Source organism: Amblyomma maculatum, chromosome 2 (assembly GCF_055883805.1).
Source record: "Amblyomma maculatum isolate TAMU_Amacu chromosome 2, ASM5588380v1, whole genome shotgun sequence".
NCBI lineage: Eukaryota > Metazoa > Arthropoda > Arachnida > Ixodida > Ixodidae > Amblyomma > Amblyomma maculatum.
The window spans coordinates 155,277,207-155,293,533 of record NC_139345.1 but is presented as its reverse complement, the minus strand read 5'-3'; the positions used below and the strand labels follow the sequence as shown (position 1 = coordinate 155,293,533).

Sequence of the window (16,327 nt, the reverse complement as noted above, 5' to 3'; positions counted from 1 at the left end):
CAAACTCAGTAGCAAAAATTGTCATATAGTCCGGGACCTGAAATGAATAACGTCAGTCAAGAGCCTGGGAGGATATGCCAATAGCTGCTTTTTCATCCTGCTGAGAGGCATCTGTAAAAATGGCAATATGGCTCAGAAAATTGCCTGGATAATCCTCTATAAGGGCATTTAATAGATTGGCAGACAAATGCTTAGCATTCCCTGGCAGGGCGTCTTCAAATGAGAATATAGTATCAGGCCGCCGGTGGTTAACTTGTGCTAAAGAGGTTATTGATACGGAAAGTTTCCTTAGTAGGACATTAGTAAACACAACCTGAGGGATCATATACCTAGGCCAAATATTATCAAAGAAGTATGATGGGATCGAAGTAAATACGTGGTTAGCCAATCCAGGGAGAGGCTCCAAAGACCTTAAATATGTTTGTACAGTGATAAGCTGAAAGTGCGAACTAATAATAGGTAATCGAGCTTCCAAATATAGCAAAGCATTGGCCACTGATTTGGGCAGACCTAAACAAAGGCGCAGAGCTTGTCGTTCCAAAACAAGCAGGGGTTCAAGTTTGTACCTTGGGCACCCAGAAAAGAAAATGGAGCCGAATTCAAGTGTTGGTCATACGTAGGTCTTATAAAGAAATAGTAGTGTGTCCCGACACATACCATATTTCTTGTTGCTGATTCTTATCACCCGGCCTAGGGCACGTTCCCCTTTAAGCACAAGACTTCTAATTTGAGGCCTCCAGTCTAACTGTGGGTCGTATAATATACCCAAATATTTAATAGAACCAACCTGAGGGATTAGGACAGATTGATAAGACAAGGCAATGTTAACGGGCGTTGTCTGTGGGAATACTAGGACGGCACATTCGTTGACATTTAAAGTTAGCCTTAGGCTGTCCAGCCAGACTTCCAGAGCATTTAGATAATCTTCCAACAAATGATATAGGTTGTGAATATTTGTAGCAGAAGCAAAAAAAAAAAAGCAAGCAATATCGTCTGCATACACATAAACTTCGACGGCCGGGCGAATAGAAATGTCACGCGTTAGTATATTGAACAATAACGGCGAGAGGACTGCTCCTTGGGGTACACCTCCTGACTTTTGGTAAGTGTTGGAATTTAATGAATCTTTTGTGCTAAAGAAAGGTCTATCCTTTACGAATTATCTACTCCACGCAAATATGTATAACGGAGGATGTAGACCGGGTAGTTTATGAAGCAAAATGCTGTATTCTACACTGTCGTACGCCCTGGCAATATCTAAAGTAACTAGAGCTGAAATCTCTTTTTGCCTAATGCCCTTTTTACCCTTCTTTGAAAATAGATAGGATAACTAAAGTAATAAGAAACTACAGCAATGCTAATTTCGAAGCTATTAACAACGCTCTCTCTTTTCCTCGAATTCTTCATGGATGGTTTCGAAACGCGGCCTGTAGAAACTAACTGGTTCAAATTCACTCGTAAAGTCCATAAACTGGTAGCCAAGTATATTCCCCTCCAAAACATATCTTCCAACTTCAATGCTCCTTGGCATAACCTCCACCTAAAAAGGCTATCTAATAATAAAAAACGCTTCTTCCGTAATTATACGCGTGCCCCTTCTGACACTCGCTGGGCAGCCTATACGACAGCCAATACCGCTTAAGTGCACGCGCTTAAAAACGCCAAAACTTACTTCGTTAAATTCACCTTACCGTCCGTGCTTTCCACTGACACCGAAAAATTCTGGCGCACATTTAAACCAGAAAAAGGCAACTCAATTCACCTAATAGACACCAACGGACTCCCATGTCTGGATTCCGAGTGCCCTGAAGTCTTAAACAAAATTTTCTGTAATAATTTTGTTTTCTGTCCTTATAAATCATTTCCACCTGCTGAGTCATACGCGCACCCGATGATGGATCCCGTCTGCATAAAGTCTTACTGGTATCATGAATTTAATCGACGTATATAAAACATAATCTAGTCCCGGTATCGACCTAATTAATAGCCAATTCTTGAAAAGCGCCCGCCCCTACTCATCACTCATGCTCTGCATGACTTTTCAGCAGTCCCTCGACACAGGCGCTCTTCCTGCCGACTGGAAGATCGGGAAGGTGGTCCCCGTCCACAAATCAGGTAGCAAAAATTCCCCTCTCAATTACCGTCCGATATCATTAACAAGTATACCATGCAAATTACTCACATCCTTTACCCAGATATTATGAACTTTCTTGAAACTAACTCCTTCTTCGCCAACTCGCAACATGGTTTTCGAAAGTCTCTCTCATGTGAAGCCCAACTGTTATTATTCTCTCATCTTCACGTTATCATTTCTCGGAATTCACAAGCTGACTGAATATTTCTCGACTTCAAAAAAGCATTTGAAACAGTTTCTCACAGTCTGCTCTTTTTTAAACTATCTCAACTAAATATTCAACCTAAGCTTCTACGTTGGATAGAACTCTTTCTTTTGAACCAATCCCAGGTCGTGTCTGTCAACAATCTTAACTCTTCCTTAAGTTCCGTTGGCTCTGGTGTGCCTCAGGGCTCCGTCTTAGGTCCTTTGTTATTTCTCATGTATATTAATGATCTACATAACTGTGTATCCTCTAACATTCGTTTGTTGGCTGATAATTGTGTTGTCTTTCGTGAAATTAACAGCTCCGACGATTGTAGAGCTTTGCAACTTGACATTGATGCTATCTCTAACTGGCGTAATTTGTGGAAAATGGATCTTACGCCTCTAAATGTAGATTCTTATGTGTATCCAGAATTTCATCTGTTCGTACGTTCTATTTGCTAAATAACTAAGTTCTCGAATCCTCACTTCCTACCGTTACCTTGGCGTTGAAATCCCTTCAGGTATCACTTGGTCACTTCACATTAACACTATAATTAACAATGTTAATCGCATGCTCGGTTATCTACGTCGTCATTTTTCTTCAGTCCAAAGTTCTCGTAAGCTCCTCTTGCTACCTTAGAGTTATAGTTACCTTAGAGGAGATTGTACCAAACCGCAATCGGGCTGAAGAAAAGGTAGTGCGAGTTTGAAAGCGGGCAGCAAGGCCTTGGGCAATTGATTCCAATTGATCTAATTAATCTTTTGTGGACAAAGCAGTGGAATGGGTGGTTACCCAATTCCCGGCATGCTTCGTTTTCCTTTACCTCAGAATGCTACCTTGAACATAGAGATCTAAGGATTTGCCTTATAAATGCAGTGGCCTGCAAGATTGAAACGAAATGAGTGCAGATGTAGTTTGAAGCAGACTGACTCCGGTATTGTTTTATGATATCTACTTGTCTGATACATACAGTGCCGAGCAGTTGAGGACAACAGCCAATTAAGGAACACAAGAGCTCTGTATAAGACAATCAAAGATATCAAAGGAAGCTTCTGTGCTAAGCTGGTCGTGATAAAGGACAAACTAGGCAAGGACCCCACTGAAGCCTCAAAGATAAAGAAGAGGTGGCAGGAATACACAGAAGAACTGTACAAGAAGGACCCGGATGTGCAAACCCAACATGAGACAGTTGTGATTACTGATCTCGAGCCGGGCATCCTGAAGAGTGAAGTTGAATGGGCCTTAGCCAGCCTTGCTAAGAACAAAGCTAGCGGAATTGATGGCATTCCAGCTGAGTTGCTTCAAAACCTCAACCATGACGCTGTTAATATTCTGCATACATTATGTCAGAATATTTAGACAACCCTGCAGTGGCCACAGGATTGGAGGAGGTTAGTTTACATCCCCATTGTAAAGTAAGGCAGTGTCAAAGATTGTTCCAACTACCGCACGATCGCGCTTATTTCGCATGCTAGCAAGCTGATGTTGAAAATCCTCCAAGGTAGGCTGCAGCATTATGTGGATCGGGAGCTTCCGGACGTGCAAGCTGGGTTTCGCAAGGGCAGAGGAACAAGGGACCAGATTGTCAACCTTCGCTGGATTATGGAAAAAACAAGAGAGTTCCAGAAACCCATCTACTCCTGCTTTATTGATTATGCGAAAGCGTTTAACTGCGTAGATCACAGCATATTGTGACAAGCTCTCCAAAAGATGGGAGTTACAATTCACCTCATCTGTCTCCTCAAGAACCTGTATGAAGGGCAAGAGGCCAAAGTCAGAACTGGGCATGGTCTTACTGATTGGTTTCCGATTGAGAAAGGAGTGAGGCAAGGCTGCATACTGTCGCCCTGCCTATTTAACCTATATGCAGAGTGCATCAAGAGGAAGGCCGGTCTGGACGAGTCTTCAGCTAGAGTGAAGATTGCTGGAAAATGTATCAACAACCTAAGATATGCGGATGATACCACTTTAATTGCAGAAAGTGAAGTGGAACTCAAGAGACTTCTGATGCGCGTACAAGAAGAGAGTGAGACGTTCGGGCTTAAACTGAACATTAAAAAGACAAAGATCATGGCGTCTTGCCCTAACAAGTCCTGGAGCATCAAGGGACAAGAAGTGGAAGCTGTGACAGATTTTCTCTTCTTGGACACCAAGATTACCCCGGAAGGAGACTGCAGCCTTATAATTAGGAGACGCCTGCTTCTCGAAAAGAGAGCCATGGTTAGCCTTGACCGCCTAGTAAAGAGCAGAGACATTATTCTGCCAACCAAGATCCGTATAACTCGTGCTATGGTCTTTCCAGTTGTGATGTATGGATGCGAGAGTTGGACTGTGAAGATGGCTGACCGCCGAAGAATTGAGGCGCTTGAATTGTGGTGCTGGCGGAGACTGTTGAGAGTTCCTTGGACTGGCAGAAGATCAAATCAGTCGATATTGGCGACCATAAACCCTGATTGCTCATTGGAGGGTAACATTCTAAAGTTAAAGCTCAGCTACTTTGGTCATCTGATGAGAAGAGAGGAGTCGCTGGAGAAAGATTTGATGTTGGGAAAGGTTGAGGGTCGCCTGAGAAGGGGTAGGCAGCGAACGCGATGGTTAGATGGCATCCTCGAAGCGCTGCAGATGAAGTTTTTTGAAGTTTGGAAGATAGTGAGAGACCGGAAAGCGTGGCGTGACATGGTTCATTGGGTCACGAAGAGTCGAACGCGACTGAACGACTGAACTCAACTCTCTTGTCTGATAATATTGCACAATACGCTTAATTTTTTTCTGCTACTGTTTCAATAACGCAATGCTAACAACTAACTTGTTGATCAAACAGCTGCCATTTACAGCGCGGTGTGCTCTTCTTGAGGATATGCGGTAGCCCTGCTGCGATAAAATGACTTCGTAATTTGTGGGTCGCCATCTAAAACGAGTCAGTGCAACACGCTTGTCTTGTTGCAGACGCCAGAGTGACTTGTTTTGCAAGTTATTAAAATTTTATTGACCGTTCTCGCAGTGCAACGCTTGAAATTTGAATCGAATTAGTACTCCACAAAGTTGCATGTATGCAGCCTGAAAAAAAAAACACTATGGTCGAAGGAGTGACTTTGAAGAGCACAAGTGGTTTGACGTGGTTACAATTTTTGCGCCTGCGAAGTGTAGCAATTAACTCTTACTAAGCCAAACATGCACAAGAAATGCGCCCTGCCATTAGACACATTGCAGTCGTGAGTGTGTTATAATTTCCGCTGTGAATTTTGTAACAGCTTTGAGAATGTCGTATAGTGACAGGACACGCGATGCTACTGTTAGAAAAATAGTATGTATTCGAGCGAGGGAGAAAAGGCAAACAAGAGATGTTTACTGGGTAATGCTGTGCCCCGCAATTATACAACTCCACAACATTATAACCCACCTCTGAATAAATATGTGTTCAGCAGTCCCCTTTACTTGAGCTTTGTAAAATTTCTTATCTGAAAGAAATGTGGCTGCTGGAGCCGCAAAAACTCTGCATGTTGCGAAACCATGTTCTGAAACGCAGCAACGATGAAACGATGTTCTGTGACAGGTTCTGAAATTCTTCTGCATATACCTTCATTGGAACTATGTTGTGAAGTCAGAATCTGATCAGGTAGTCCATACTCACTCCGCTATTTCGAGGAGGACCTTTGCCGAAATGGTGGCGGTAACAATTGCCTCGTATTTCACAAAGAATACCGCCCTCTGCACGGCAACCGTGAGCGTCAGGTTTGTGAGAGTCAAGTTTGCAAAGATGTATATGCCGCAGTAGTCAATTCGAGCCACGAAGTCACCAAACTGCTTCACCCTGGAGAGCCCGCTGATGGTTCCATTTATCACGTCCACGTTCAGGACATTCGACAGTATTTTTGTGAAACCGTCATTAAGCTTGGCCTGTTCCAATTTGTACGAAATCGCTGCATTGCGCAGAGTGGTATCGAACATCGTGCAGTTCATGCACTTTTCCTCTTCTGCAAGCAGTCAAAAAAGAAAAAGGCAGAAAAAGGTAAATGAGTTGTGCAATCGTTAAAATCAAAGCTTTGAGGTTTTTACGCATTAGCAAATGAGAGATATTTTCATCGTAAACTGTTGTCAAGGAAAAGCTTTAACAGAATTGTAATGAATACGTAATGATAGGCCAGAATAGGCCGCTTTCAAAAAGGCCGAGAGAAGTCAGATCGAACAAGATACAGGGACAAAGACCGGCGTTTTAAGTCCGCCTCTCTTGTTTTGTCCGCTGTCTGATTGTGCAGAATTTCGGGGCACGAGTCAGTTTATTTATTTAATTTTTCAAAATTCCTACAGACACCAGTTCTGAGCATAGAGTAAGGCGGGCAGCAACTGTGAACTTATAATCTTAGAATTAAGCTTTAAGATTAGATAGCACCTAAACGCCCGATGATAAAAAGAATGAAGAGTTTTAAAACAATGTAAAACTGAATCACTACATCAAAGAATGAAAAACAAAAATATGCGCATGAACTTATAAGTAACTATTAACCCAAGAATTATGTTATGAAATGCAGCGAACAAATGCAATCGAAAAAAGCACACACTACGAACAAAATAATCAACCTGACAATGTAGCGTAATCACCGTAGGGCATAGGGACGTGCACATTTCATTATTGATATAATGGTGAGTAATGATTAAATACATTCTCTCTATATGTGCCGTGGTTAGTTTAGAAAATGACAATCTCAGGCAGGTGGATGGCAAGTTGGGCTAGTTGGGTTATGTTCATCTTCAGGAAATTTTCAGCGCAAACAGAGACGACGGACGAAGACGTACAGAAAACAAGCGCTTCTGTGGTGTACTTCCTCTTCCGTCGTCTCTGTCCGCGCAGTATATTTCCTCAGGCAAATCATTCGAAAGTCATCTGGCGCAAGGCAGTGCAGATGAACTCAAGTAGTACGTGCGTTTAAATCCTCGTTGATTACGGACCCATTGGGATGTTCATGAAAGATCACTGAGTGGAAGGACACACGTGTCGGTGCTGTACACATATCTCTGATGTACGCAAAACAGAGAGACCGAAAGAATGATATCTAGTGATTGAAAACTAAGGCCCCTTTCACTTTCTGATATGCTTAAGGTGCAATTATCGTTTTTGCTCGCGATTCTCGTTGCACAATTCTGAATGCCTCAATTAGGCTAGATAAGTGATGAGAGTTCCAAACAGATTGGGGATGAGGGCTCAAAACATGATGACGCCAACTGAAGAAAAATATAAGAATAAAGGGTTCCTAAATAATAATTGTTGCTAAGTGTGTTACTTTCCTTAATTATATAATCTTAGCTAAGGCACTGCGATAATGTGAAAGATAATCAGGTGACGTTACCGACTCAGGAAGACAGTTCCAGTCCTGTAAAGTACGGCGAGTGAAGGAAAAAAAGAGGAGTTTTCGTGTTGTAGAAAATGATGCTAATTGTTTGGGATATGTTCAATGTGAGGAGAGATGTACAAAAGAGGATTGAAGAGGTCCCAAGTAGGACTGAATTATAAAAAAGAAGTCTGAAATAAGCGCGGGGAAGAAAAATTACGACAGCATGCGAGTGACTTCAATTTATGAGGTTCTGATTTAAGTTATGCAAGTCATGAAAACAAAATAATGAAACGTACGGAGATACTTTGAAAAAAGTCGAGGGAATAGATCAAGTTTTTGCTGCTTGTGTTCCAGATGTATGCGGCATATTCGGGCTTGCTGCGAATTAATAATTTGTAGGGCAATGATTTTAGTGATGCAGAGGCAGTGTTAAAGTTACAGAGCACATATTTTAAAATTGGTTAGCGCTTCTGACTAGTTTACCGCCAATTAAGTCTAGAAGTCAGGTAAACACCAGAACAACTATATAAAGAACGATTTCAAAGCAGTGTTATAAAGAGAGTGTAGGAAACGGGTGCCGTATAGGTGCGGGAGACAAACATTACCTTGCATTTAGAAATGTTTAATGGCATTAGCCAGAGATCACACCAAAGAGAAATTGCGTTAATATCATAGAACTAGCTGGCGCCGCTCTGCTATTTCGAATAGCCACGTTATCACCAGCTACTGCCAAGTCAGCAAGTTTGCTAAAGTTTCTAACATCATGTGGTGGACTGGGTTGTGTAGAGCGCAAATATAGTGCGTGCATAGTGCTAGACACAAAAAGGCAGCGTCTAGAACCGGCACTTAAGGCAGTCCTTGGTGATGCCTCGCTTCATCTCGCCGTGAGGTTCCTTGCAGAGCCACGTCACCATATGCACCCTCAAGTTGTCGTACTCACTAACCATCCAAACAGATTATTAGAAAGCATCGCGGTGCATTCTGAAATACCTCGTCTCGCGCAGATCAGCCGCTGAGTTGGCAGACTCCCATTGCTGCGCTTGGCAACAACCGCGTGGATAGATGGTTTCTCTATGACGGCAAAGTGTTTGCAACAGGAGGGCAGCTAGGGTCCTCGTGCTGCTGTTGTAAACTTTCGCCGTCATTACCCAGTCGGAAAAATCCCCCCAAAAGTTTCTGTTGTTACGACAGAATTTATATGTGGGTTTCGACGGGAAACCTGTTGTGACAACAGAACGTTCTATAGCAACATCTAAAATTTCTATAGACCTCCTTCAATCCGACTACGCCACGAAGATGCGGTGGCGCTGTCGACGTCAGTGACTTTCACTTGGTAGGCAAAACTACATTTCAGTCGATTTCGCCTACCGTGAATGTGGAATGGGTTACTGCTGTCGGAATTAAAACAGCACCATATCTCCTAGTTGCGTCGCCGTGGCAGGTGCCGAAAGGCTCAGAAAGGGAAGTTTAATAAGCTTGCCCAGATTTCTTGGCGACGAATGTCGCCGTAAATTGTGGGTCGCCGCGGTGTAGCGCCAAGGCTGGATACCGACGCCGGCTTATCGGATATGCGGGAAACACTTTGCTATGGCTATGCTACAGCTTATTCACTTTTACGCCAGAGCTGTACAGCTGCATAAAGGCCAGTATAGCGTAATGTGTAGGCCTGTTTCCTTGTTGGGGCATGCATAGATGTGCTGGCTTATATGGAAACAATTCCTCAATCACGTTTTTTTTTTCACTTTGGTAATTGCACGTATTCGATAGTGAGCTGCTGCAGGAGTGAACAGTGTTGAACTCCTTCGTGGTGATGCTGCATGTTTAGCCTTCGCCGTGTTCACTTTTGATTATTTTAGTCTATTCAGTGATGAAGATTGCTACCGCGCGTTGACAGCCGCTGATTCGCTTGATTGGGGCTTATACCGAGCGGCTTTAGTTGTGTTCACAGTGGCGGATTGTGATTGCGAGTTGTGGGATTCAGCATTGCCGAGCGATATATGGGCTCGTGATTCAGACTCTCTAAAGACTTTTATACGTACTGCATAGTAGTGCATTGTACGTTGTGGCCTTCTGAGTTTATCGTGCATGTTCACGTGGCCATGGTAGCCGGGACTGAACTGTGTCGCCCTAGCTACGGAACCACCACGACCGCTGCAGCTGGTAATTGTCATCAAATCTAAAAACGTGAATACCCGTGACGAAATTGCGAGTTAGCGTCGACATACACCCATGAAGAGAGCAGATACAAAAGACATGCGGCGTGGTGATTCAACGAATAACGCAGGGATAAGCAAATCCGTGCAGTGCCAAGCAGCAAATCCCTTGCTACTGTTGCCATGCTTACCTAAAAGCTGCTCGAAGCTAGCGAAGGGCTTCGTGCTTAGCAACAACTTTCATTTGCCGCTTGGTCGGAATAATCCTCCGAGAGTGGAATAATATATTCCGAGCGGAATTTTTCGTACGTGGTTTGTGCGCGCTGTTTCGAGCGAGAAAAATCACCGTCTACTTAGTCGTCTGAAAGTAGTTGTAAGAACCCGTATTTTTGAAATTCTCGACGCGTTCCGTACTTGATTTGCTGGGCGAAAAAAGCAAATAGATAACAACGTTGCTCATTTTCCCTGGCGAGCAGCAACGCTTTACTTATGCGTCATGAGCCCACGCTCCGTCTTGTACGGCGTACGGGACCGGGGGCCGCATGCAGTGTATGTGATATTATTTTTTACATGTATTGCTTTTATCCGCACCGCTGAGGCTCACGAAATTGTGGTACTTCGTCTTATAAAATTGTGGGCGCCTGCACCTCCCAAAACACGCTATTGACAAGCTTGGCCACAGTGCCCCTCCCGCGCTTTTTGCCTACCGTGAGATCGCAGACGACTGCAGCGCCACCTGCATTGCCTTGTTTGTTTGTAAACATGGAGGAGGTCTATAGTTACAACAGAAAAGTGGTAGACAACTGCAGACAACAAAAATATACTAAAGAAAAACTACAGAACTACAGAAATATCTGACGTTTAGACAGAACTACAGAATATTTTGTCGTATTTTTGACAAGAATTTCTAGTATTTTGACTGGGTATTTATACTATAAAAGGTTGCGCAGCTGAAAAGTACCCTTATGATGTCGTTCAAGTGCTTTCTGCAGTTACAACAAGATGTATCACCCTACTTCATTACCCACCTAACTGTCTACCAATTTGTGATGAGCAAACAGCCGCCTATACTGAACGTCAAATTCACCATGTTATTTTCGCGTTCTCCTCAATGTGGTCCCAATTGTGCCGCGCAGCATCTGCTATTTTCGACAACGGCGGCACATCTTACATGTAATGAAACGTCATTTTGACATCGCCGTATAATATGTAAGCATGACGTAGTTTTCACATTGTCAGCAGTAAAATTTCAGGGAGCGCTCCTTGACAGCAACCAGTACATTCAACTCATTCGTAATAAAAGCGCAAATGCTTTCCTCCCTACCATATATACATTCTTTTTACCTTTACAGTTACTTATATTTGCCATCAAGGTAGCGTGTATAGCTCTTCTAAAGATCCGTTTGGAAGGTCACGTCATTTTGACGTCACCGCAAAAGGCCATTTCAACAGCTCTGAATTTCGCGCCACAAATTTGAAACACAAGACGCTTTTTAGAACCAATCAGAAAAACAATATGGCGTCGAGCAACGGCCATGCGTGTCGAGAATAGGACCCCAGCACTGAAAGTAACTGTTTATGCGCGGATGTGCGCCCTCATAATAACTGAGCCACTCCGCGGCGCCGAAAGCAGAAGATGTATTCGCTGGTCCTCTAGCGTGATTTAGCTGCAAAGAAAATGAGAATGCCGCGTTTCGCGATGCCAGGAACGAACAAACGAACAGCGCAAGATTTTCTTGTGCGCTACAGTCATAGTGATAAGGCCGCATGCTGTAAACTGCTAAAAACAACAAAATTAATATTTTAAAGGTTTGCGGCAATGAGTTAGAATTATTAAGACACGTCGACTGGAATGGTCTGTGCTTCCAGAGAGTGCTAACCGTTTATTTTTTAAGTGTTTCGTGCAGCCACAGCTCTGACCAACATTTTCATAGAAAACAAGTTGCCTGCGTTTCGGAAATTATAACGAGGCAACTGTGGGATAACATCCAATCATAATATTTCACACATACTAATAAGGTAGTTTATTATGCGTTTTTCAGGCAACTTGAGAATATTATAATGTAATTTCATGAAACGTTTGATAGAGATAGTCTAAGCTTTTGATTCCGACTAAAACATTGCTTCTGAAGCATATTCTGCGCCCTAAAAAAATTGGACTGCCATCAAAAATAGTTAGCCAGTTTTTGAAGAATAATAGTAATAGACTATAAAAATATACCATAGGAGGATCGGAGGATTTATAGATTGTTATGTTCATGTTAAGCAGTAGCACAAAAGCTAAATTCAAAAGCTGTTTATTGAAAAGGCCTATAGCATTCGGTGTTGTTTACAATGTATTTTTGGCTATTTTTATTCGAACATTCCAGTAAAAACGTCGTTGCAGGTATTATATAATCTAACGGGCCGGGCTCGTGTGGGCAGTGCAGGCGGTAGTGAGCAAGCACTTCGACCAGCATTCGCCGACGTGAAATACGTTTGTCCGATCTCTGATGTCTACCAGGTGGTAGTTTGGAGGAACGAGTCATCGGAAACGAAACGGTTTACCGACGCGGATGAATGTGGAAACTACGATGACGCGATCCCATTAGATTCGCTGGCCACTGCATTAGAGCACTGAGACATCGCAGAAGCCTAATATTCCACATGTTAATCAGAAGTACTTCGTGCTGTGCTTGAATGTGGTGCGCTTAGGGCACAACCATGCACTGACTGCAAAACTGCCCGCTCTACAGAATTTTGTCTGAAGCCTACTTTGTCTTGAAAACAGAGCATTGGAAAACAAAGCTAGTGGAAAGCGCAGTGCTAGCACACATGATTCGAATTTGAGCTGGCATCGCTCAATGTGTGTCTTTTTTTCTCTCTGTTCACAAGTGTTCTGAGCATCATCATCAAACCTACTGAATCTCTACCAAATTATGCGCGTTTACCCGTTTTGAAAACGAAGCTTATCACCTTAAATAATCACTTTACCGACGTCTCTGGTTGTTGTTAAAAGCTTGGAGCTAAAGTAATTTGTGGAAGTTATCACTTGTATGTAATAGGCACATGTTTCATTGTGATCTGATGATTTTTGAGCGTTTAAAACCAGTGAACAGTTATGTCTCTTAGCACTGCAATCATATTCTATGGAGGTGAATCTTTAAAGCGAGTGCTTACATTATTGTTACAAGAAATCAATGAGCACTCGAAGATGGCCTTTTTGTACAAATGCGTGTTCTGCACGGAGACGGTTCATGCTAATCATGTCCGATTCAGGAACGTCTGGTGTTTACAGGTCAGGTGTAATAATTAGGCTACGCCATTAGGTGAGTCTAAGGTTAGACGAGAAAATTTTTCTTCACGAGTGATTGGGGTCTAGTCAACTGGTGTGGTGCAAGAGAGCTATTATTGACTTAATGTCATGTCAAGCAAAGTTATGAGTATATACAGCTTACGAATAGCCATAAAGTATCGATCAGTATATTGTCTACAAAAACTAAGACATTCTTGTTGCCTCTAGTGAGTTGACTGAGGAAGTGGTCAAGCAAAGGGCAGGAACTGTTGTATTAGGATATTGGTGGCGGAGAAATAAATCAGATAACAATGGTGTTCTTGTTAACTGAGTTGAGTAAAATACAAAGCTTGGTCAGTTTATAATGATCCGTGTTAAAACAGTGCACATGAAACACGATGGCACAAAGGAGAGCAACACAGACAGGAGTGCCGTAACTGATTCGTGGTCAAAGAAACGCCTCTCTGTCAGGCAGCACGTGCCATATAATTCAGCACTGTCAGCAGCATAACAACCATATGAGATCATTACGTAGCTTTACTACCCTTAATGGATCACTGCCTTGTCGTGGCGGAGGGGCTTGCGAAACTCGATGAAATCGTGAGCTCTGCTGTGTAGGGCCACCCAAGATGGACAGGTGATTGTGATGTGATTCACTGGAGAAGGTAATGGCAACCGACACCAGTATTTCCTGCCAAGAAAAACTTATGGCCAGTCACAACAGCAATAATGATAGGGCGCCGAGAATGAGCCCCCCCCCCCCCCCACCAGGTTGGAAAGCGTCCCACATATTACTGGGGATGAACAAAGGGCGATTCCTAGTAGCTCCAGGACAAATGAAGCGGCTGGGCCAAAAGGACGCTCAGTTGTGGATGTGTCGGGAAGCGATCGGAAAGTCCGATATTGAAAGGAGATATATCAGATAGCAACATGGAATGTATGATCTATGACACAAGGTAAACTGGATGTCGTCAAGCGAGAAATGGACAGATTGAAGATGGGTATCAATGAGCTGAAATGGACCGGAATGGGAGAATTTAATTCCGGCGACCATTATGTCTTTTATTGTGGGCACGAATCCAGGAGAAGGAATGAGGTCGCTTTCATAGTAAACAGAAGAATTGGCAAAGCAGTGCTAGTGTATGACCCCAAAAACGACCAAAATGATTTCATTTCGAATCCAAGGTCACCCCTTCCACATTACAGTTATCCAAACCTGTGCACCAACCGCTACTTCTGAAGAAGCTGACATTGAAAGATTTTATGCTGACCTGCAATGCCTTTTAGACCACACTCCATCATCAGATGTCCTTCTTCGCATAGGAGACTGGAATGCTAAGATGGGGAGTGAAGAAATATCTGGAATTACAGGCAAGTTCGGTCTTAGTGAGCCAAATGAAGCTGGGCAGTGGCTAGTAGAGTTTTGTCAAGAAAACAACCTGACCATAGCGAATACTCATTTTCAACAGCACAAGAGGCGCCTGCATACATGGACGTCACCGGGCGGTCTGTACAGGAATAAAATTGATTACATTTTTTGACGGCAGAGATAGAGAAGCGCTATACAAGAAGCAAACACAAGGCCTGGGGCCGATTGTGGCCCCGATCATAAGCTTCTTGTTTCCAAATTTAAGCTTCGATTGAGAAAAAGGCAGAAAACTAGAAGGCCTTTCAGGTATGATCTGGATCAAATTCCATCAGTATATGCTGTGGTAGTGAGGAATCGATTTCAAGAATTATATCAAGAAGACAGAGAGCCTGAAGAGATGTGGACTGATGTTCGTGATATAATACAAGTTGCTACTAAGTTAGTTCCAAAGCAAACAAAATGCAAGAAAGCAAACAGCTTATCTGAAGAGGCTTTGCAAATAGCTGATTAAAGGAGGATGGCAAACGTTATGGGGGAAAGGGAAAGATACAAGGTTCCCAATGCTGATTTTCAGAAAATAACAAGGAGAGATAAGAATGCCTTCATGAACATACATGGCCAAGCAGCTGAGGACAACAGCCAATTGAGGAACACAAGAGCTCTGTATAAGACAATCAAAGATATCAACGGAAGCTTCTGTGCTAAGCTGAGCATGATAAAGGACAATCGAGGCAAGGACCTCGCTGAAACCTCAGAGATAATTAAGAGGTGGCAGTAAGACACAGAAAAGAACTGTACAAGAAGGACCCGGATGTGCAAACCCAACATAAGATGGTTGTGATTACATATCTCGAGCCGGGCATCCTGAAGAGTGAAGTTGAATGGGCCTTAGCCAGCCTTGCTAAGAACAAAGCTATCGGAATTGATGGCATTCCAGCTGAGTTGCTTCAAGACCTCAACCATGACGCTGTTAATGTTCTGTATGCGTTATGTCAGCAAATTTGGACAACCCTGCAGGGGCCACAGGATTGGAGGAAGTCTGTTTACACCCCCACTCTAAAGAAAGGCAGTGCCAAAGATTGATCTAGCTGCCGCACGATCGCGCTTATTTCGCATGCTAGTAAGGTGATGTTAAAATTCTCCAAGGCACCACTGGCCACCGCATTCGGGAGCTTCATGCCCTCAAGAATAAAAACGGATCAAGGATATACATTATTAGTCCTTGCTTTTCTTGATATCAAAATGCGTACGTTGTGCCACCAGAAATCCTCCACGTTGTCAGCCGTCCGTCTGTATTCCGTCCAAAGCTTGACGATCGATGTCCCTGGGCCACGCCACAGGTTAGCTGTTTTATTCCCCCCGCATAAGGAGTTGTTTTACGCTTTACGCAAGCTAGTAGAGAGCACAGGATGCAATAGCTCTCTGTACGTTTGTGAAGTGTCGGTGGATCCCTTTCTGGACCAGCTCAAATGCTACTCGGAATCCTCTTTGTTCTATAGAGGGGTTCTTCCTGAAATTCTCCTGTACGAATTTGATAAAAGGCTTGAGCAGGAACTAATTTCTGGGTAAGTGGGGTGGGGAAGATTTACAGAAAGGTAGATGAAGTTTTGGTGTTTTTTTTTAATGTCACCGATGGACATGCGCTGGGATCTAGCGCAATTGCGGCGGTGGTGTTGTTCGCGAGTTGCTCTAATACCCTGAGCTTAACGTTTAATTTTCGGAGAGTACATGTATTTCGACCTACAGGTGTCCCTTTGTGGGAATGATCACGTCTGTGGGGCCTACAGGCCGAGGTGGAAAAATACAATTCTCTTTTCCACATCCTCTCAATCCAAGTTAGTAAAAAGGAGCTTGGCGTCTTCGAGTCTCCGATCGGCCTT

The 16,327-nt window shown here is 43.3% G+C and overlaps 1 protein-coding gene across 1 annotated transcript in view; it reads right to left on the bottom strand.

The window, feature by feature from the left end:
- The window catches only part of LOC146200221 (uncharacterized), a 49,898-nt gene that overhangs the window by 21,702 nt on the left and 11,869 nt on the right, over positions 1-16,327 (bottom strand). The window contains exon 4 of the mRNA XM_084592300.1: positions 5,953-6,295. Within this exon, the coding sequence (XP_084448426.1) occupies positions 5,953-6,295 (343 nt within the window). The remainder of the gene's footprint in view (positions 1-5,952; positions 6,296-16,327) is intronic.